Below are 22,352 nucleotides of genomic sequence, written 5' to 3' on the forward strand. Positions count from 1 at the left end.
TGTAAATTCCGTTGAAACAAACACTGATAAAGGAGCGGACATGAAGAACATGTTTATTGTTTGTGTTAAATAAGAACAGTAACCACAAAACACGGTTTATATACAAGAATACAGGAGTATAAATATAGAATCTGTACTACGGGATATTTGAACACAGGACAAACACACAGTCATTCACTCATCCAGTCACACAACAATTCACCTCAGAAGGGAGCATATGCTGTAGTATTTTACTCACTCATTCATAATATCAATGGAAGACCATTTGTTTTCCACAAGTGTCTTCAGTGCTGAGAGGGTTTCTGTCCCCACGTGTCTCCACATGTGTCCCCATGTGTCTCCTACACTGACACACGACTCACACAATGATAACGAGTCAGAGCTGCAAAAACGAGGCTCACTGTCCACATTTAACACAAAACGTCTCTTTGCGACGCCAACGATATCATTTCAACGTCAATAAAAAGTAAAACCACACGTCTCTGTTAATACGGATGGACGGAGACGGGATTTCATTATGGCACAAACATAAAGGACGTCTGTGTCCTTCAGAGAAAGATTGACCAGATTACACCGGAACAACTGTTTCAGAGTGAAAATGTTCATTTGACAAGTTTCTTTAAAAAAATCGAATCATTGTATTTTAGAATTTAGACAAAAATATCAAATATTCATTTTGCCTGATGCACATTAAAAAGTTAACCCTTTAGTGTTTTATAAGGAAGTGTTAGTGCCACACAGAAGAAAAAAAAAGCATGAATTAAATAAAAATTCTCAGAATTCAAACTTTTTCCTCAAATTCTTGTCATCTTATTTTTTTTTTTTTTTACTTTCTTTCAAAAATCTTTTTAAATGTGTCCCTCACTCTTCCGTAGTTCCGCAGTGTTACGAGTTCTCCTCACAATCCTACAACAAAATGTGGCCAAAACATTTCCAATAGGATGCGTGGAGGATTATGGGAAATGTAGTTTACTTAACTTTTCTCACAGTGGTGAGAAAATCCCAAGTGTTTTAAACTCTCTCTGTTTTTCACACGTGACGTCACTCATTAAACACTGTTGAGGATCACGATGGCAGTGCTGGATGTGGTGGTTTCATGGTTATCGTAGTGCTGGTCCTGGTCCTGGTCCTGGTCCTGGTCGTCCTCAGAGTCTCCTTGTTTTTGTGGTGAAACAGTCAATGTGAGCTTGTTCAGACCGGCTTCTAGTGAGGCCTCTGCTCCCTCTGCTCGGTCACCTGGAACACACACACACACACACACACACACACACACACGCCAAGACGACACACACACAGACACACACAGACACAGGTTAACTTTGTAACGATGCAGACCCTACATATATATAAAGCTGCTATAATACGTAACATTTACACATCTAAGTGTCTGCAGCTCAACATTAAGATTATTTCTATAAACAGACAAAATAAAATAATAAAATAATATAATACTGGATATTTAAAAAAAGAAAAGAAAAAGGAAGAAGTTGTTTCTCATGAGCGTTTATGGCCTGCAGTACCATCATTGGCCACCAGGCGGCAGTGGCCTCACACAGATTTAAATGACTTTATAGGAGAAACTTTCACTGAAATTCCTCTCTTTTCACACATGCACTGCAGTCTTCACTTCTTATTCACACTCACTGCACTAAGCATGAACTCACTTTACGTCACTGTAAAAGCTGCTCTGTTCATGTGAACGGACAGAAGATGCACTGCTGCAAATCACAAGAAATAGGACTTTAATCTCAGAATCCTGACTTTAATCTCAGAATCCTGACTTTTTTCTGACTTTTTTTCCTGACTTTAATCTCAGAATTCTGATTTTTTTCTAACTTTAATCTCAGAATTTGGACTTTTTTCTGACTTTAATCTGGGAATTCTGATTTTTCACTAACTTTAATCTCAGAATTTGGACTTTTTTCTGACTTTAATCTCAGAATTTTGACTTTTTTCTGACTTTAATCTGGGAATTCTGATTTTTCTCTAACTTTAATCTCAGAATTTTGACTTTTTTCTGACTTTAATCTCAGAATTTCCCACCTTTTACCTCCATTCTAAAGACAAAGTGAGTGACGACTGCACTGCATGTGTGAAATGAGAGGAATTTAAGTTTAATTTCAGTGAAAGTTTCATTTAAATGAAAGATTTAAATACACTTAATCTGTACACTGCATGTGTGTGAAGTGGACCACGCCTGGATCTGCGTCTCCAGAGTCTGAATATCAAAGACACTGATGCAATGTTTTACAGTAGATTATGGTGATGTCGTCTTTGTGCACGTTAACAATCTAATCTTAAAATATGTATAAACATATATATTTGTAGTTTTCTGTGGACGTTTTAATTCCCAACACCAAAACTACAAGTGAACACACTCATGGAGCAACAAACACACACACACACACACACACACACACACGTGGGCGTGGACGTGGTGAGAACACACACCTCTCTCCTGGTCACAGTCTGGAGAGGAGGCTCCACTGCACTGGCTGCGAGGGCCCAGCAGAGGCGAGGCGTGCCCAGAACCACACACCGAGTCTGGGTCGCCAGAGCTGCAGGTTCTGCCCAACTCCAGGCCCACGGGAGAGGAGGCGGAGAGGTCGGGAGGTGAGGGAGACGTGGAAATGTAGGAGGGGGGCGTGTCGAGGGGAGTGGAGGCAGAGGTGGAGGGATGGGAGGAGGAGGAGGATGGTGATGAAGGCGTGGTTTTGGAAGAGGAGGTGGAGTGAGTGTCTGTCGTCTCCTCCTCTGAGCTGCTGCTGCTGTGACTGCCGTCTTCATCAATGGACACGGACACCACTGAAACACACACACGTACATTAAACACACACACACGTGGACAGACGGACAGAGAGGACAGACGGACAGAGAGGACAGACGGACAGAGAGGACAGACGGCGCTGGCGTCGCACTCACTTGACAGACCGTCCGACTCCATTTTGAAATTGGCGATGTCGTCGTGGCCGTCCTCGTCGCCTTCCGCGCCGACACCCTGCTCCCGCGTTCCCATGGCGACGGCGCGCCGCTGCGCGTGAATCTCCTCAGAGATGGTCTCCAGGCTACGCAGCGCCGCGCGGTACTCGGCTTTAGCCACGACCAGTTTGGCCTGATACTCGTCCACGTGGCGTTTTAGTTGCTATTAGAAATCAAACACACACATATATTAATTATAATTATTGTATATAATATATATATATATATGTATGTACATATATATATACACACACACATATATTAATTATAATTATTGTATATAATATTTATGTATGTACATATATATATATACACACACATATATTAATTAAAATTATTGTATATAATATATATGTATGTACATATATACACACACACACATATATTAATTATAATTATTGTATATATTTATGTACATATATATACACACACACACATATATTAATTATAATTATTGTATATAATATTTATGTATGTACATATATATATACACACACACATATATTAATTATAATTATTGTATATAATATATATGTATGTACATATATATACACACACACACATATATTAATTATAATTATTGTATATAATATATATGTACATATATACACACACACACATATTAATTATAATTATTGTATATATAGGGTTATATATATACATATATATGTATGTATATATATATACATACATATGTATGCTGTTTTTTTCCAGTCTTTCATTAAAATAGAGAAAGAGTATCTTTGAGATTTCTTTCCACGTCTAATTCTTTCTCCAGCAGCTTTTGCGTGTTTGATTTGATTATTTACAAGATTAAATGCATGTGTGACTGTCACAGCTCCACGGAGTTCACATTTACATTCAGTTGTATTTGTACCGTTACTGTACAATGTATGAATACTTTACCTCGAGCTGTAGGTAGTACTTGGCTTTTAGTTCAAAATATGGTCTGCATGGGAGAGAAAAGAGAAGAAGAAGAAACTGTGAGAGAGTGTAGAGAAACTGGAGAACCCGAACAATAACACTGGCTCACATTCCTTGGCTCTGACAGCGGGAGCACACCCAGCACAGAACATCTGGACTACATTAGATGACATGGACAGAGGAGGAGCATGAAGAGGCCGGAGCAGAGGGGGAAAACAAAGGCACAAACCTGGATTTGTTGATGGAGCGTTTGAGCTTCTTCTCTAACTGCCTCATGTGGCTGATGCAGGAGTTGTGGTTTGCCGCAGTTTTCCTGTGTTCGGCTTCGCTGCGTGTTCTCGCCTGCTCGGCCTCCATCACCTGCAACAGTTACCACGGTGACTTTCACGAAGTGTTACGGGTTTGTGACGTGACGCGTGTCTGACAGTGTGGCACGTCTTACCCTCTGCGTGGCATGGTTAAGCATTTCCTGCCAGGCGGAGTCGAACTGTCGGCTTTCCTCCTCCAGCAGCCGCTCCTCGGCCAGGGCGATGGTTTCTTTGGCCGCGCGCAGAATCTCCACCGCTCGCTGGAACTCCTGAGTGGCCTTCTGTGCCTCCACCTGGGCCTGCAGGTTTAAAAACAACTAATATGATAAATATTCTATCTATTTTTAAAGGCCACAGATGTTTTGCCCCATGAAAAGACAACTTTTAAACACGATTAGTGCTCAAACATGACGTTTTGTCCTCATACTGTGTGTATTTGACTAGAGTCAGCCTTCATCTCGCTTTAATGACGTTCTGATGTCGTTAAAACACAATCACGGCAGCTTCAAACCTGTTTATATGCAAAGCTGCTCTATTTATGGTGTCTGAGTGCAGCAGTATTCCCCAGATTAGATTAGATTAGATGAGATAAAATTAGATTAGACGTGATTGATTCAACACCAGGGGAAAGTGAGTTGTAACGGCAGCAAAAAAAGTGAATAGAATGAGCAATAAAATAAGAACTGTGATCATGTTTGTCCCTCCACAGCGCCGATCTATCGTGGTTACACTTTATTAGTGCGTCTCAATCCACCGACAAACTATCAAAACGTTAAACAGAATAAGATTCTTACAAAGTGCAAAGTTAAGGAGACATTTTTCACAATCACAGAAACAAAGTGAATTAAAATAAATAACATGTAAAATAGCACAACATCATTTATGGCAGCGAAAGTCATATAAAAGAATGATTCAAATGTTTACGTGTATACAACATACACCAGGAGTCTTCTAGATTTAAATGTTTGTCTTTCAAAGTGAAAACCTCTTATTTTCAAGGCTAGGGCTGCAACTAACGAGTAATCTGTAATCGAGTAATCTGTGGATTATCAGTTTTTTACCAAACCCTGAAATCACCATGTTCTCAAATGTCGTTTTCAGTTTTAATGACTTTTTTTTGTCAAAGAAAACCAGCAAATATTCACATTAAATGAAGAAGCTGCAAAATCAGAAAGCTTGTATTAATTGTTATAAAAATCAATCAAGGCGATAAATAAGTGTTTTAATATTTAAATAAACTCCAAAAAGACCTGTGTTTAAAACTTGAATAAGTGCTTATTTGGATCCACATGCTTGTGCTTATTTCACTTTTTATTTCTCAATTTTCAGCTGTGAGACGTGTCAACACTTTTCTTTTTGACGGTTTTTATCATTCACAAACTTCAGTTGTTATAAAGAAGCTTTTGTGGCTCCAGATTCATTATATATTTTTTTTTTTTTTAGAATATTTTATTTTTAGTTTTCAATTTCAAGATATACATGAAAACACACAACACGAAACAGATCCATTATATTTGAGAACACGACTGCATCTCTAATCCTGTGACCTCCGTTTGCTTGTGGACAAACCACCACGGTTGATGTCCTCATCACAGAGACACGGGGAAAGACAACTGTGAGCTTTGATGCAAACACACAAACACCAGCTTTGTCGCTCAGAAAAATCTGACGACGTGGTCACGTCAGTGGGCGCTTCAGCTTCAGCTTCAGCTTCATGCCCACACTGACCAAAGTTAATGACAGGATTATTCTCCTCTCTCTCTCTCTTTTAACTTAACTAAAACCTAACCTAACTAAAAATGGTGAAAACTGAGCATCTAATAAGTGTAGCGGCCGTTTGATTCAGTGAAGTTTATTTCGTATATAACGACTACTATAGTGTAACAAGGCAAAGGAAAAGTGAGTTTCCATGCTGGGTTATTAAAGGTTCTCATCGGGTTTCTTTTGTCCAATAAAGCAAATCAACAAATCCATCGTTTTCACAGGTAAAAAAACCCAAAACACATAAGCACTCGAGTCTCCTACGTGTTATACTGATGAGTCTGACCCAAAGCACTATCACTATAATGTAAACAAATAAACTATTCATATGATAGAATATTCATATTCTGTCCCGGGGACATTTATAGGAGAAGTTCATAGAGTTTTATGTTGACTGTATACTGTGAAACAAACTTGCCGATCGAGTTCCTGTGAGAAACACAGACAATTTAACAGTTTTAAACATCAACATGTTTTAATGATGTAAAAAGAAGAACTTTGCGTCGTGGCTGCTGTCTGTTTTTATACGTACTGTTAACGCTGTGATTGTAATGTGGATTTTAAGTTTTAAACATAAGAAATCAGTATTCTTATTCATGAAAGATGACAACACTTGCAGACGCATCAAAATAAAACACCTATTTTGAAGGAGCGTCATAAAAAAAGCTTTACAGGAAACATCGTAAGAGAGAAAAACATGGAGCCCAGGATAGAACCCTGTGGGACACCACAATAATCTAAATGACTAAAGATCAGGGGCAAAAGATCTGCCTCCTCATCACACTGACCCCTGTAACTTGACCTCCCTGCCACAGTCGGCCATGTTTGATGATAACAGACAACAGCAGTGACGTGAGGAGGGAGAGGTCTGTGTCATCTCATGCACAAGGTAGAAAACACAGACGTCTGACTTTAACGTTCTCCAGGCTCCTCCAAGACAGAGAAGAGACAGGGAACAACCGAGGGATGATAATCTGTGTTCATTTGACTAACTGGCAAAGACCACTCCCTCCCTCCCTCCCTCCCTCCCTCTTTGTGTCTTGCCGTGACCCATTTCCCAGACTTGGAAATTGGGGGGTGGTGCAAGGAAAACAGACAGAGGATGGTGAAAATTTGATGAGGAGAAAACCTCGAGGAAGAAACCGTGAAGAAGCTCACATGATTCACACACGAAATCTCGTCCTTCACCAGAGTTCCTGCACACACACACTTCCTGCGTAAAACAGGATCGCGTGTGAGCTCATAAATCTGCAGCACCTGCTCAGCGTTTATGGGATTAGATCTGTGTCAACACTTTATGAACTGAGCAAAACAAACTAAAAATCTAATTTACAACAAATTACAAATAAAATACAGTTTTTGTTTGCAATGATCAGAATGTCGTTTGCTCCGACTCTTGCGTTTGCTCAATGGACAGGAAGTAGTCACAGGCTTGGTGTCTCTGTCCACGTTAGATACTTAAAGGTGACATGGAATGCTTGTATCGCACATATATGTTAGTTATGGAGGTCTACATACATATATTAACTTGTTTTCATGGTCACACATATATGTTAGTTATGGAGGTCTACTTACATATATTAACTTGTTTTCATGGTCACATATATGTTAGTTATGGAGGTCTACTTACATATATTAACTTGTTTTCATGGTCACATATATGTTAGTTATGGAGGTCTACTTACATATATTAACTTGTTTTCATGGTCACATATATGTTAGTTATGGAGGTCTACTTACATATATTAACTTGTTTGGTCACATATATGTTAGTTATGGAGGTCTACTTACATATATTAACTTGTTTTCATGGTCACATATATGGAGTTATGGAGGTCTACTTACATATATTAACTTGTTTTCATGGTCACATATATGTTAGTTATGGAGGTCTACTTACATATATTAACTTGTTTTCATGGTCACATATATGTTAGTTATGGAGGTCTACTTACATATATTAACTTGTTTTCATGATCACATATATGTTAGTTATGGAGGTCTACTTACATATATTAACTTGTTTTCATGGTCACATATATATGTTAGTTATGGAGGTCTACTTACATATATTAACTTGTTTTCATGGTCACATATATGTTAGTTTTGGAGGTCTACTTACATATATTAACTTGTTTTCATGGTCACACATATATGTTAGTTATGGAGGTCTACTTACATATATTAACTTGTTTTCATGGTCACATATATATGTTAGTTATGGAGGTCTACTTACATATATTAACTTGTTTTCATGGTCACATATATATGTTAGTTATGGAGGTCTACTTACATATATTAACTTGTTTTCTTACATATATTAACTTGGTCACATATATGTTAGTTATGGAGGTCTACTTACATATATTAACTTGTTTTCATGGTCACATATATGTTAGTTATGGAGGTCTACTTACATATATTAACTTGTTTTCTGGTCACATATATGTTAGTTATGGAGGTCTACTTACATATATTAACTTGTTTTCATGGTTAAAAACCTCCTAATCGCTGCAAACGAGCCAATCAAAATATCTCCTCACTGACGCTCTTGTCAGCCGCGCTGTTTCAGACCAAAACCACACCCCCAGAACGTGGACTGTGTTGTGATTGGCCAGCCAACGAGAGCTTTCCCACTGTCCTGTGATTGGCCAGGTACCTGGAAGTGACGTCATTAGCACGATGCTCTGCATCTCAGCAGCTACAATGAGTGTAGTTCTTCTTCTTCTGCGGTTGAATGTACGCAACCCGGATGTGCCCGGACTAGTGCCCGCACCAGGAGGCGCTATGGTGGTGGCACGGAGTGGTGAGGCTCCACAGAGCCCAGGAAAACAATAAAAGCCTATTTTCTCAGCAGTGGCTGAACTGTTCTGAAACGTTAGGGTTTCATAAACGAGGTCATGACATAGACATAAACGCAGCATTAATTGGAGCTTCCGGTCTATGTCGCTTCCGGTCTAATTGCAAAATTCAGATTATTGCAATTAAATCAATATTTTCTGTTTTCAGTGCTGCGTGTCTGTCATGCTTTTATTTTGTAAAGCACTTTGGTCGCCTGTGAGTCACGCTGCTGAGTGACATTTTTATGACACAATCAGCCTTTGACGGCAAAGCAAACGACGAGCTTTGTTATCACAGAATTGTCCCCACATCACGGAGACGACATGATGTGATTATCTGCCGTCTCAGGAGCAAACCATTCAACACAGCAGGGTTTTTCATTTAGATACAAGTCTGGGAGGTGAGGGAGGGACACGTGGACACATGGACACATGGACGATGAACGAGACAGACAAGAGAATGCTGGGTAAAAAAAAGGGAAAGATAGGACAGTGTTGGCAAATTCCCACACACTAAACAACCCCCTCCCTGATTTGTTGGAATGTGGGGGGGGGGATAGGGGGAGGGGAGGTTGTGGTTGGACGAGGGACGGACAGATCTACCACTGAATACTTCAAAATGAAAAATAGGTCAAGTATTAAATATTTAACATATTTATCCATAAATCATGACAACTAAGTGTGAGAATACACACACACACGCGCGCACACACACAAACCATGTATTTTATTGTGAAATTCTGTCACAAATACATTCTTATTGAATTATCATGATGGAATATCACAATAGAATTGTCCACTCTCCTCCCTCATCAATCGTCTCCTGCAAATAAAGTCCTGGTTCATCTTAAAAACGTCCTTAAATTAAACAGCAATAAAAAACAAGACTTCTAACTGACACTAAATCCACTTTATCCAAACTCCACAGTTTATCCATATCCGTCGTTAACTCCTCCCCCTCCGCCCTCCCCCCTCCTCTAAGGTAAAGAATCTGGGAGTCAGAACTCTCTCTTTAACATCCCATATCAGTAATGTTTCCTCCTCCTGCCTTTTATTAGTAGATTTTATTTTATTTTTATGTTTGCATTTGTATGTGAGGTGTATGTGATTGGATAACCCTAACCACTAACTTAAACCTAACCTAAACTTGAACCTAACCCTAAAAACCAAAGGTCTCTAAACACAGTTTTAATACAGAGAACACAGAGCTGGCTCACAGGTACACTGGTGGTGGTTTGTGTCACAGTGCAAACACACACACACACACACACACACACACAAACACACACACACACATCTATTTCAGTGTGACAGCTCAGCACTGACACACAAATATCAGCTCTCTGACCAATGACTCATACACTCCTTTCTTATTGGCCTGGAATGGAACAGGGTTTTTGTGTTTGTGCGTGTGTGTGTGTTAGTGTGTGTGCGTGTGTGTATGTTAATGTGTGTGCGTGTGTGTGTGTTCCATGTGTTCCAAATTTCTGGTGCTGTCCAACTGGATCATGGAATCTAAACCGGGTCAGATCCATTAGACAGTGAAGGACGGGACCCAGTGAAGAGGGAACACAACACTGTGTGTGTGTGTGTGTGTGTCTGTCTGTCTGTGTGTGTGCAGGTATTACTAATGTTGTGGGGACCTAAACCTGTTTACACAGTCACATTATGGGGACTTGTCCCCACATCGTAAATGACATGAATGTCCAACATGTGTGTGTATGTGTATGTGTGTGTGTGTGTGTGTGCGTGCACACATGTGCGTGTGTGTGTGTGTGTGTGTGTGTGTTTTAGAATACAGCAGAAGTGTGACTGTTTAAAAATAGACATCACGTGACCGAGCTCACTTTAAGTAGACACAAACTGAGCTGTTTAAACTTCTCGCCGCTAATCCTTTGTCAGCTTGTCCTCACTCTCACTGTCCTCACAGTGTGTGTGTGTGTGTGTGTGTGTGTGTGTGCGTGTGTGCGTGTGTACCTGTCTCGCGACTTTGCGGGCCTCCCAGTACGGCTTGGAGTCGTCCACAGCTCGCCCGATCCTCTTCACCTGCTCGTCCAGCTTCATCGTCGCTTCCACCAGAACGGCACGGAACCTCTGACGGCAGTCCTGCACACACACACACAGACACACACAGACACACACACGCGGTCAGAAACACAATGGTGATATTACTGTAATTAGTCGACCTCTCTGTGGTGTAATAAATGAGGAGGTTGGTTTTGTTTAGAACGGAGAATGTGACAAACTTTGGGCGTCACATGAGAAAACACAGATATATACAGATATACTCTAAACGTCTCTTCTAAAGGATAGTTTTCATTCACATGTGGCAGCAGATGTGGATATAATATGTGGATATTAGGGGGCGCTAGTGTAGAAGTCAGGGAGGTCGCAGCTTTCGCAGCTTTTTCAGTTCACTAATTCAGTCGTACGTGGATCTTTGCGTGTTTGCCGATATCCAATAATACATTTTAAAGCCAATATCTAACAACGATAACGTTGATACTGTGCGGATAATATCTCAAACTAACACCATCCTCACCAATACAGTGTAAATGTGTGTGTAAATATGTAAATGAGTTAAGGAGGCAGATTTATTCCTCTTCCTCACGCATACGTTTGATGCTTGTAGCTAAATTAGATCAAGAAGGTGACTGTAATCACTGTTATTGTTATTGTTAGCAATGCAAAGCTAGCATCTGTTGTTGACCAGGAATGATTACATTTTGGAGCCTCACAGCGTCGTCACACTTGAACGCAGAGACGTGGTTGAAACTTTAAACGGGTCACAAGACTTGAGACTTTTCTCACCTAAATTCACATTTCGATACCTTTTTACACAGTCGCAGTTTAAGTTTTCAGGTTTTATAATGTGTGTGTATTGCGCCCGCTAACTGAAAAACAAACTCTTCTCGTGTCCACATTTGCCTACTAACACAGACAATTATAAATAAAAACGTGGCTATGGTCGTTGTCTGACCCTGTGTGTTGTTTTCATTCTCATAGGACTTGAAGTACAGAGAGTTCTGCTCAAACATCCCAGTGACTCTCATGTCGCTGCTCAAAAAATATTATTTTCTTCATTTTCTATGCGTCAAGATTCCTCAGCTCCACTCTGATCACACACCCTGGGATTTACAGCAGAACACTATTTCTCCACGTTCCACCAGAGGAAGCTTGCGTACCACTGGTGGAGCGCGTACCACACTATGAGAACCTGGTTATATGCTGACGTTAGCATTTAGCTCAAGTCGTAGCAACTCTACTCTACTTCTACACTAGATTTTCAACAAATTCACACAGTTGCTTCAAGTCTGCGTGTTTCTGCTGCTGCTGCTGCTGCTGTCAATAGTTCTGCACATGCATCTATTTGGCTTAATCGTCTAGTGATGACTTGAATTAAAGGAGCCACTCTGCAGGCCAAAGGCCAAATAGATCGGATTCAGCAGCAGCAGCAGCAGCAGCAGCAGCAGCTTCAGCTTCAGCAGCAGCAGCAACTTCAGCAGCTTCAGGTTCAGCTTCAGCAGCAGCAGCAGCAGCAGCTGGTGAAATCAAGCTTGAAGTTGTTGCACAACCGAACAAGGTGGGCGCTAACTCTAGTTGTACAGTTGTAATAACTAACAGAACACAGTGTGTGTCTACGTGTCGTATTTTGCAAAAACCTCATTAGGAAAGTCAGCGTTCACCTGCATCCTGTCACAGATCTGACGGAGGGGAATAAACCTGAGGTTAAAGAGGGGAAAAGGGAGAGGGGGCGCGGCAGGAAGTGTGCTTCCTGTGACATCATTATGTTTCCTTACTTCCTGTTCCTGCGATGAGATAGTGACGCGGTGGCTTTGCAGTGTGGCGAGTAAATCTGTAAGCTGCGGGTCAGATATTAAACACAGGGTTTGAACTCCTCTGCAGAGGTTTAGCAGAGTCATTTTCTCCCTCTAACTCGACTGTAATTCAAACTTAATCGAGAACGGTTTCTCCTTCCTGCCACTTCATGAACTGCCCTCCTTCTCTGTGTCTGTGAGTGTATTCGTGTCCACGACCAGGCTTTTTATTCTCATTTTTTTTAACTGTATTCAGCTTTAAAACTTGAAATATGTCACAACGTTTGCAACACGGCACTCTGACGTCTGTCCAAGACCAGACTGAAGGTCTGACTAATGAGAAGCAGGACAGACCCACTTTGAGGAGGAGAATGGAATGTTTTTATTTTTGGCTGAACAGTAACTCACTCTCGTCGCACACATTTAAATAAAAACTCAACCACAACCCAAACACTTTTACACTTGGTCTGTTTTCGCTGCAGCGACACGAGAACAGAGCTCAGCATTCACACTGCTGCTCATGTTCCACTTTAAATATTACATTTCAACTATGACAAACATAACGAGGGCCACTTTCTCTGTGTTTGACCCTCAGAGGAGGAAGCTGCTGCTGCTGCTGCTGCTGAAGCTGCTGCTGCTACTGCTGCTACTTTTAGAACGTTTCCATTCCTGTTTCAAAGCAAAGACGTGGTTGCTAGGCAAAATCCTAAAAGACGCAGTCGTTTGTTTACAGTAAAAAGCAGGTTTTTTTTACACGTGAAAGTGGAACAGTCACCACAGACAGACATCATCATCATCATCATCATCATCGTGAACAATCTTTGGTTCCCAGAACATTCCAGGAACGTTTCCTTTTGGTTGGGGGAATGTTCCCTGAAGGTTCCACCCCTAGGTTCTCCTGTGGTTGATATGGAACGTTTTCCTAACTTTCCCTTAACGTTGCACATTTGGTTCCCAGAACGTTCCCCTAACGTCACAACCTTCACACAACCTTTAGAGAACATTCTCTAAAGGTTCCCAGAACTTTCCAGCTAACAACTTTAGGTTCCCAAAATGTTCTGGGAACGTAACCTTTTGGTTGAGTGAACTTTCCCTGAAGGTTCCTCCCTAGGTTCTCCTGTGGTTCCCCTAACATTGGTTTTTGGTTGCACACTTGGTTCCCAGGACGTTACTTTGTCACAACCTTCATACAACCTTTAGAGAACGTTCCTCTCATGTTAATTGGTCAGAACCTTCACAGCACATTAAGATTGCAGCATTCTTTATACACCGTCAAACCGTGCTGGCTGAGGGTGTTTTGACGTCTTACCTCCAGCTCACTCTCCCAGCGGTTAATGTCATCTGTGGACTGGTTTAACTTCTCCAATTCTCCCTGTTTACACAAAATATCAGAGAAACACAGACACACAGAGAGTTGGACTGTGGTTAAAAGACATTATGTATCTTCAGGCTACACTGTGCAGCGTCTGTGTGTGTGTGTGTGTGTGTGTGTGGACAGAATCTGTCCATGTCCACTCTCACTGGAACACTTTTGACTTACAGTTGACACAGTCCATCATTTTATGACCTTTAGTGACACATTTTACTCATTATCTTCATTTTGATGTCAATGTCACTTTCACTGAAGAAGAAAATCTCACCTGTATTCTCGGGTCCACTTCCTCCCCCTCCTCCTCCTCCTCTTCCTCAGCACACTGTGATTCCTTCTCACAGGGACTCTGTAAAGGATCCATGGCCACAGAACAGAGGAGGTTCTTCCCTGCAGACAAAGCGCGAGCCCGGGGTGCTGGACAGTGGGTTTGTCCAGCAGTGGTCCTCTCTGTCCTCTCTGTCCTCCGTGTCCTCACAGTCCTCTGTGTCCTCTCTAACCTTTAAATCATGTCTCAGCCTCTCAACGCCTCCGTGGGTGTGAGTGACCTGAGGTGCGTGACCGCCGCCGCCACACTGACCGTGTGAGGAGCTGTCTGCTGTCGAAGGCTGCAAAAGGAACTGTGTGGGAAATAAAGTTTGTTTCATTCACCAGCGCCACTACTTCTGCTGTGCGCTTTCAAAATAAAAGACAACGCTGTCACGTTAATGTATGAAGGTTGTTATTAATTCACATAACATACAACCTACAAATGAACATTAGGGGAATAAATGAAGATTATATAAAAGTAAATGTTACTTTGTCACCTTTGCATTCTCTAAAGGTTCCCACTGTGTCCCCCTAATGTTCATTTGTAGGTTGTAGAAAAGTAACTGGGAATGTGACTGTGGCAGCTGTGGGTCAGTGGTAGAGTGGGTTGTCCTCTTACTGGAGGGTTGGCGGTTTGAGTCCCAGGTCCTTTCAGATCACATACTCAGTTCTCCTTCATGGTTAAAAAGTCCACATGTTATTTATATGCATTTCTTTCCTGCGTCAGTGTATCATCACTATTTTTCTCTATAATTAACATTTTATAACGCTTTAAATTCAGTTGAATCAAAAATGGACTCATAGTCTTTAACTTCACTAGATTTCTATATGAATCATTATTGACCTACTTTTGTTTCTGACAGATTGTGCTTTTATTTTGACTCAAACTGTTTGCTCTTTTTGTTCAGCTCTTGATTTCCGGCTCTAACAAATGTGAGGCTCACAGTTGGTTTCCTTCGCCCTCTGGTGGTGAGATTCATACTCACACACAGGAGAGATAATGTTCATGGTTTCTGTGACTTACTGATCCATAGTTTGATCCATTTGGTGTTTTTCACACAATTATTTTCAAAACATAAATAATAAAGACGTCATTTATCACTGAAAACATAATAAAGTGCTGTGAGAATGTGACCTTTCTCTGCTCAATGGACCATAGGAATCAAAATATTATGAATATTAACAGAAACACACACACACACACGAAAAAGAAAAATATCTTGTTGAATGTTGAGGCCCAAGAACAGAACAACAACTTTAAAGTTGTAAACACGTGTAAACGACCATGAGGCGCAAACAAGGCAGGAACGAGCAGAACCAGGTGAATCGGATAATCAAATCAATAATAATAATAAAAGCACAAGACAAAAACTAAACTCACCAAAGACCTAAACGTCCAAACACGCCAGTGTACGAGAAATAAATCAGCAGCTTCCATAAAAACCCCGAAAACTAATGGCCCCAAAAAAAATGAAAGGTCAAAGGTCAGTGCTCACCTTGACTCTGTTCTTATCAACATCCTTCATACAATTTTTGGTTCCTTTTGGTTGCAAGACCGTTCCCTGAAGGTTCCTCCCCTAGGTTCTCCCTTGGTTGATATGGAAAGTTTTCCTAACGTTAGTTTACGGTTGCACATTTGGTTCCCAGAACGCTACTTTTCTAAAACCTTTAGAGAACGTTCTCTTTTAAATGAACATGCAAACTTGACATAATTTAAAGTTTTATTTTAATTAACCAACATATTATTAATCATTATAATATTATACAAGTGTGTGTACAAAATAATAAATATACTCGAGTCAAAGTAGAAAAACTCTACACAAAAGTAGAATAAAAACAAATATACATGTGCTTATATAACTATATTTCATGTCAGAGTAGTTTGTATCTTTCGCTCCTTCCATACATCCCATAATATTCCTCTAACAGTGTGTGTGTGTGTGTGTGTGTGTGTCAGCAGGTTAAAATGCTCCTGCAGTGACGGGTTCGGGTCCGGGTCCGGCCTCTCCTCTCACTGCCCGCGGCTCCGCGCTTCGTCATCGCGTTTCCTCCCGCGTCCTCCTGCGTCTGCACGCGTGCGACCGAGCGAGCGACGGACGGGCTCATTTCATAACGCGGGGAGGAAGACGAGAGGAATGGGGCTTTGAGAGCACCAGACCCGGCACAGGCTCCGTCCGTCCGTCCGTCCGTCCGCCCGCCCGCGCGTGCACCAGCAGACTCCACTTCCATGCAGGCGCTGCGCACGACCAGGAGATGCTGCTGATGCTGCCGCTGTCCGATCAGCTGTTATTCGCGTCTTGTTGAGCATCGCATCCATCGCCGCGACGGCCGCAGGGACCGAGACCAAGCTCCGCACCCAGGGACAGCAGCAGCGCACCGAGGCGGATCACCGAGGATGGAGTTCAAGCACCTGGTGGAGGCGGCGGAGAAGTGGTGCTCCGGGAACCCGTTCGACCTCATCTTCGCCGAGGAGGACGACGAGAGGCGGCTGGACTTTTACGCAGAGCCCGGCGTCTCCTTCTACGTGCTGTGTCCCGGCGGCACCGACACTTTCGTGAGTGCGCGTTCTGCAGGGCCTCTGTGTGTGTGTGTGCGCGTGCGTGCGTGCGTGTGTGTGTGCTGGAGGAGGTGCGGTTGTGCTGCTCCAGGTTTTCCAGCTGATGAGCGGAAGATGGGCAGGGAGGTGGCAGCAGGGACTGTGAGTCGATGATGTAATGACCGTGTGCGCGTGTGTATTTCTCTGTCCACGGTGTTATTTCCGTGCATCATATTCTCATGCGACAATAAGTCAGAGCCTGTGACCCACAACACCATGATGATGATGATGATGATGATGAGGCCAGGTTAGAGGAGGAGGAGGAGGAGGAGGCCTGTCACTTTCAAAATAAAACGTGCACATTATGATGTTATTCAGAAGGAACTCTGCAGTAATATTAGAATACATGGATTATTCTTGCTTATTACATACAACAACTATACTAGTGATGCTATTATAATATCTTTATTTATGTAGCACGTCTCAAAACAAAGTGATAAAGTGCTTCTCAAACACAAACATGGCTTAAAGGTCCAGTGCGTGACATTTTGGTTGTATTATAGCCCAGGCTCTTGCTTTAGGGAGGCTGCCATCTTGTGCTGCCATGTTGCGACAGCAGCTTTAAATCTTAAGGCGCTACTTCCTACTTATTTTGGAACCGTGTGCAAAGAGTGTGTTGGGTGTGCGTGGAAAGTGAATGCACAAACTGCACTTATGCATCGCAGGTGTGTTTACATCTCTGGGACATCCAAACCCAACCATAAACCAAATAAAAGAAGAAGAAGAATGGTAAAGAAGAATGGGCAGATGAGAGGAAAGGATTTGGACTTGGTTTGTTGTTGTTTCAGACTCCAGGACGGGGCCCATGAGCAAGGCACAGATAAGTGCACAAATCGAAATAAGACTTCCTCTCACTGAAACAGCTTAATCATGTGTTTGTGTGGATGATCACACTTTAACATCATCATAGTCATTGTATCTTGTTGTTCCCAAGTCATGGACACTCAGTGCTTCATCCTGTCCACTAGGGGGCATTGTGAGCTCAGGCTCATTAGCAGCAGCAGCAGCACACTGTGCTCTGCTCTGTGCAGTGTCATCCCTCATGGTGTGTTTCAGTATTTTCCACTCGTCCAGGTCATGGGAGACAACGTTGAGCAGCTGAAAAACTATTGGGGATGATGATTGTGTGAGCAGCTCTGATGAAAAAGTGTGCAGGGAACAGACTTTGGTGTGAAATGACCGACTTCTTGTTGAGTTGAGGCCGTGGTTGCTGTCGACTTTTTTGTTCTGTTTGGGCTATCACATGTCCACACCAAGTTTGGAGAAATTCGGTGGAACTTAATTAATTTTGGCTCAGTTTTCACCTTGGGGGGGCGCTATAGAGCCCTGTGGATGCCAAACAATTTAAAATGACTGACTTCCTGTTGAGTTGAGGCCATGGTCCCAGTGGACTTTTTTGTTTGTCTTGGGTTATTACAAGTTTCCACCGAGTTTTGTGAAATTCGGTGCAACTTCATTTTGGTTTGCTCCATTCACATTTCACCTTAGGGGGCGCTATAGAGCCCTGGTGTAACACACGGGTCCGGGCACTAAGAAAATCGCATTTTCGCCACACCTGACCTCTGTGCCAAGTTTCCAGAGTTTTAACCCGCTCAGAAATGACCACAAAGACATAATAATAATCAGGTTCTAATTCATTTCAGGTCAGGTTGTTTTCACACCTGCAGGTCACTCTGCACACTTGGCCGGGACTTCCTTAATAACACGAGCTAATACATAACCTAACTGCGCGGCCTTTAGACTGCAATTAAACTACACGACACAAAGTCACTGTCACAGCCGATGTGTAACAGTTCCTGTAAATGTTTCTGATGTACCGGACAATCCTGCTCTCATGAGGAAGTTGGTTTCAATCCAACAAGAACACTGATGTCAAGAATTACTCGACGTGTGTGTGTGTGTGTGTGTGTGTGTGTTTTAGGCCAGAGTTTAAAGTCCTGGCTGCAGGGTCCTTCAGAAGGATGAGGCCTGTACTGGTTGTTTCTGTGTAAGACAGCGTCAACTGTGAAGAGAAAACCTTCAGCCCGTTTTCACCTCCTTGTTTTATTTTTCGTCTCTGCCGTGTTGCCATTTATCCAGGATGAATTCATCTTCATCATCACTTCCTGTGAGCTGTTTGTCTCTGTTCAGCTCCCGTGAGGTTACATTAGGAAGCGAAGCACGGCTGCAGTGCATCACCTGGAAAGTGACTAGAGTACCTACCTAAAAATAATGAAATATGAGCATGTTTTCCTTTTTTTTGACGTGAACACACCTGGAGCACCAAAATGTGTTCATAAAAAATTTAACTTTAACTTTACAATTTAAAACCTGTATGGAATTGTTTTAAACCATACACGTCAAACGATCAAATGAATCCTTAAATGAACACGTTTTTGTCATGATGCACCTTCATTGTATGGTCTAAAAACCCACAATATTGTCATTATTATTATCAGTATATGTCTTGCAAACTGGATTTGCATGGATATTTTGGGTTTGATTATGATATGGTAGATGTGAAAGATTAGCAGACACGTAAACACACCTAGAGCATCAATGTGTGCTCATAAAAAATGAAGCTATAAATAAATGTAAACCAACATCAGTCCTCATCAAACATTAATTCATTTTTTTAAACGTTTTTAACCCTTAAATTGCCACATTTGTCATAAATAGTGATTTTAAATGGGTTTCAATGAGGACATTTTTGTACATAGGAGTGTTAGTGTGAGCATTTTAGTTAACATCGTTTACAGTAGACTAAAAAATAAATAAATGTGTGTGTGTGTGTGTGTGTGTGTGTGTGTGTGTGCAGCATGTATGGAGTGAGAGTGAGGACTGCCTTCCCTATCTACAGCTGGCCCAGGACTACATCACCTCTTGTGGGAAGAAGACTCTTCTGGAGGTGCTGGAGAAGGTCTTCACCTCCTTCAGGCCTGTAAGGAAACCCACAGTTACATATCAACGCTTTATATAAACACCCTTTACAGGCTTTTGATTTATATTTCAGCTGCTGGGCCTTCCAGACATAGAAGACGACAGTTTTGAGCATTACCACGCCGACATGGAGGGGGAACCAGGGCCTGACCAACAGCAGATGGGGGTCAGCCAGCAGTGATGAGCCCTCCCAGGAAGAGGCTTGCAGCTGGTGGTTGGAGGGTTGGGAGGGGTGGGGGGTGTGCGGTGGGGGGGTGACAGCGCTGCCTGTGAGCCCAGGACCTCGACTCATCATCAGCCCCAACACACACACACACACACACGGTCAACCTGCTAAAAAAATGCACCACCATGTTCTTGAATGTCTCAGTAGCTTTGCTTCCCAAAGAGTGCACTCTGTTGCACTGTGTTGCCCCACACACACACACACACACACACACAGCCAAGTTCAAATGCAAGAATCATAATCATTCACCGTTTGGTTAGTTAAAGATCCACAACACAGCAATATTACGTGGGCCTCAGCTTTGTTATGCAGAAATACAGTCAGTCAGATGTTAGTGCAGCACACACACACGCACACACACACACACACACACACACACACACACACACACACACACAGATAACCTACTTTCTCTGTTGACACAGAGGATGCTGCGTGAACACGACGTGAAAAGTTTCACGGATGAAAAGTGACGGGATTGGGTTGTGGGGTAGGCACAGGGAGGCAGTGAGGAGAGTGGAGGATTCAGGTGGGGGCCACTCCTGTTTTAAACACACACACTTAACAGAAGCATATGACATATTTGTTCTTGTGTTTAAATCAAAGTTTTGCAGCTTTACAGTAGCATGAGTCGACTGTTTTTTAATCCGTGTTATTATCATACAAAGACTTCATAAAGACCCTGGTTACTTCTGTCATCAGCTCAGATTGTAGAACCACACACAAAGTGCATGTTGGGTAAAGGAAACATTCAGAGTGAAGGAAACATTCAGAGTGAAGGAAACATTCAGAAGCATACCACATGCTGCAGCTTCAACCCTCCCCATGTATGAGTGACACATTTGTCTCTCATGTGTCACATGACACCCCCTGTCCCTCTGGTTGTCGGTGTGTTTCACAGATTTGTTCCCCTCCAGGATTTAAGCACGACCTCCTCTCTCTCTCTCTCTCTCTCTCTCTCTCTCTCTCTTTGCTCGTGTTGTTTTCTTCTCTGTGTTTGTCACCATGAATTTGATGAATGCACACACACACACACACACACACACACACCCTCCTGAGTGTCATTATCAGAGGGAAGAGCAAACACGAGTTGTGCCCTGTGAGTTGTCTCTGTTGTTATATCACACTGCGACGCTTCCTCCTTCCGGCCTCAGACACCTGACGTCAGACTGTCATATTTATCTGCTTCCTTTGGCTTGTAAATGTTTATTTTGTGTCTTTTTACTGCCTCTCTCTCTGTGAATGTTTCTCACACGGTGTATAACCCTGTGTTTGTGTGGAATTGTTGAATAAAGCGTGTGGACAGAGTCTGTGCGTCTGTCTGTCTGTCTCTTGGTAAATGGAGGACAAGACTCAACATGGACGTCCTCATGTCTCACAGTGGACTGGTGACCTGCTGCTGAGGCAACAGCCCCGCTGGTGTTACTGGGGGATGACGTCACGAGCCACCTGACGCGCCCACTCAAGGCTGTCGAGCTGGACAGTGTGACAGGGCCTGACCGGAAGTGTCGCTTTGGCCTTCAGAGTAAAAGCAATAAAAAAAACATGACATAAGTACACTTATGTCTTACTGCTCAAACATGTAACTATCTACAGTACTACAGTAGCTACTACTACTATTACTACGAACAATAATAATAAAAATACTAATGTCTGGACTACATTCAATTATTATAAATTATTTTGGAAGAACTGTACTTCACTATATGAATTATGTAGTGATTTATGAATGATAAGGACAGGTGAATGAATGATGGGGACAGGTGAATGATGAGGACAGGTGAATGAATGTTGAGGACAGGTAAATGATGAGGACAGGTGAATGATGAATGATGAGGACAGGTGAATGATGAGGAATGATGAGGACAGGTAAATGATGAGGACAGGTGACAGGTGAATGATGAGGACAGGTAATGATGAGGACAGGTGAATGAATGATGAGGACAGGTGACAGGTGAGTGATGAGGACAGGTGAATTGGGACAGGTGAGTGATGAGGACAGGTGAATGATGAGGGACAGGTGAGGAGGACAGGTGATGAGGACAGGTAAATGATGAGGACAGGTGACAGGTGAAAGATGAGGACAGGTGAATGATGAGGTCAGGAGAACAGTGAGACAAGAAAGAACCACATCCAAGTTAAAAAAGTAACTAAGTATCTTTTACGCTGAGCACATTTTAAACAAACTACTGTTTTACTTAGTGGTACTTACGTAAAAGTACCACTATGATATGATAAAGCTATACTTGAGTAAAGTAATTCAGTACTGGTTTATAAAAGTGTCACTATACAGCTAATGATAT

General features: G+C 42.1%; 2 protein-coding genes across 2 annotated transcripts; one reads left to right on the plus strand and one right to left on the minus strand.

Moving 5' to 3' along the window:
* Positions 1–37: 37 nt before the first annotated feature.
* Positions 38–14,616, minus strand: LOC122786875 (SH3 domain-binding protein 5-like). Its single transcript, XM_044053389.1, has 9 exons — positions 14,271–14,616; positions 13,940–14,002; positions 10,790–10,918; positions 4,346–4,510; positions 4,133–4,263; positions 3,886–3,928; positions 2,923–3,142; positions 2,452–2,805; positions 38–1,236 (listed from the first exon to the last, which is right to left on the minus strand). Exons 1-9 carry the CDS (start codon positions 14,361–14,363, stop codon positions 1,049–1,051), a joined length of 1,386 nt encoding a protein of 461 aa, XP_043909324.1. The 5' UTR covers positions 14,364–14,616; the 3' UTR covers positions 38–1,048.
* A 1,607-nt stretch (positions 14,617–16,223) lies between these two features.
* On the plus strand, positions 16,224–20,538 carry mturn (maturin, neural progenitor differentiation regulator homolog (Xenopus)). The gene is made up of 3 exons (XM_044053393.1): positions 16,224–16,862; positions 19,702–19,824; positions 19,897–20,538. The coding sequence occupies exons 1-3, from the start codon at positions 16,704–16,706 to the stop codon at positions 20,002–20,004; spliced, it is 390 nt and encodes a 129-aa protein (XP_043909328.1). The 5' UTR covers positions 16,224–16,703; the 3' UTR covers positions 20,005–20,538.
* Positions 20,539–22,352: the final 1,814 nt, after the last annotated feature.

The sequence above is a fragment of the Solea senegalensis genome, linkage group LG20 (genome assembly GCF_019176455.1).
Source record: "Solea senegalensis isolate Sse05_10M linkage group LG20, IFAPA_SoseM_1, whole genome shotgun sequence".
In the NCBI taxonomy this organism is placed as follows: Eukaryota; Metazoa; Chordata; class Actinopteri; order Pleuronectiformes; family Soleidae; genus Solea; species Solea senegalensis.

Excerpts from the sequence above, each read along its gene's own strand:
- mturn (XM_044053393.1), top strand. The coding sequence starts at position 16,704 with ATGGAGTTCAAGCACCTGGTGGAGGCGGCGGAGAAGTGGTGCTCCGGG. Across the intron at positions 16,863-19,701 it reads CCGGCGGCACCGACACTTTC|CATGTATGGAGTGAGAGTGA; the intron begins GTGAGTGCGCGT and ends GTGTGTGTGCAG. Across the intron at positions 19,825-19,896 it reads TCTTCACCTCCTTCAGGCCT|CTGCTGGGCCTTCCAGACAT; the intron begins GTAAGGAAACCC and ends TTTATATTTCAG.
- LOC122786875 (XM_044053389.1), bottom strand. The coding sequence starts at position 14,363 with ATGGATCCTTTACAGAGTCCCTGTGAGAAGGAATCACAGTGTGCTGAG. Across the intron at positions 2,806-2,922 it reads GGAGTCGGACGGTCTGTCAA|TGGTGTCCGTGTCCATTGAT; the intron begins GTGAGTGCGACG and ends TGTGTGTTTCAG. Across the intron at positions 1,237-2,451 it reads AGACTGTGACCAGGAGAGAG|GTGACCGAGCAGAGGGAGCA; the intron begins GTGTGTGTTCTC and ends TGTGTGTTCCAG.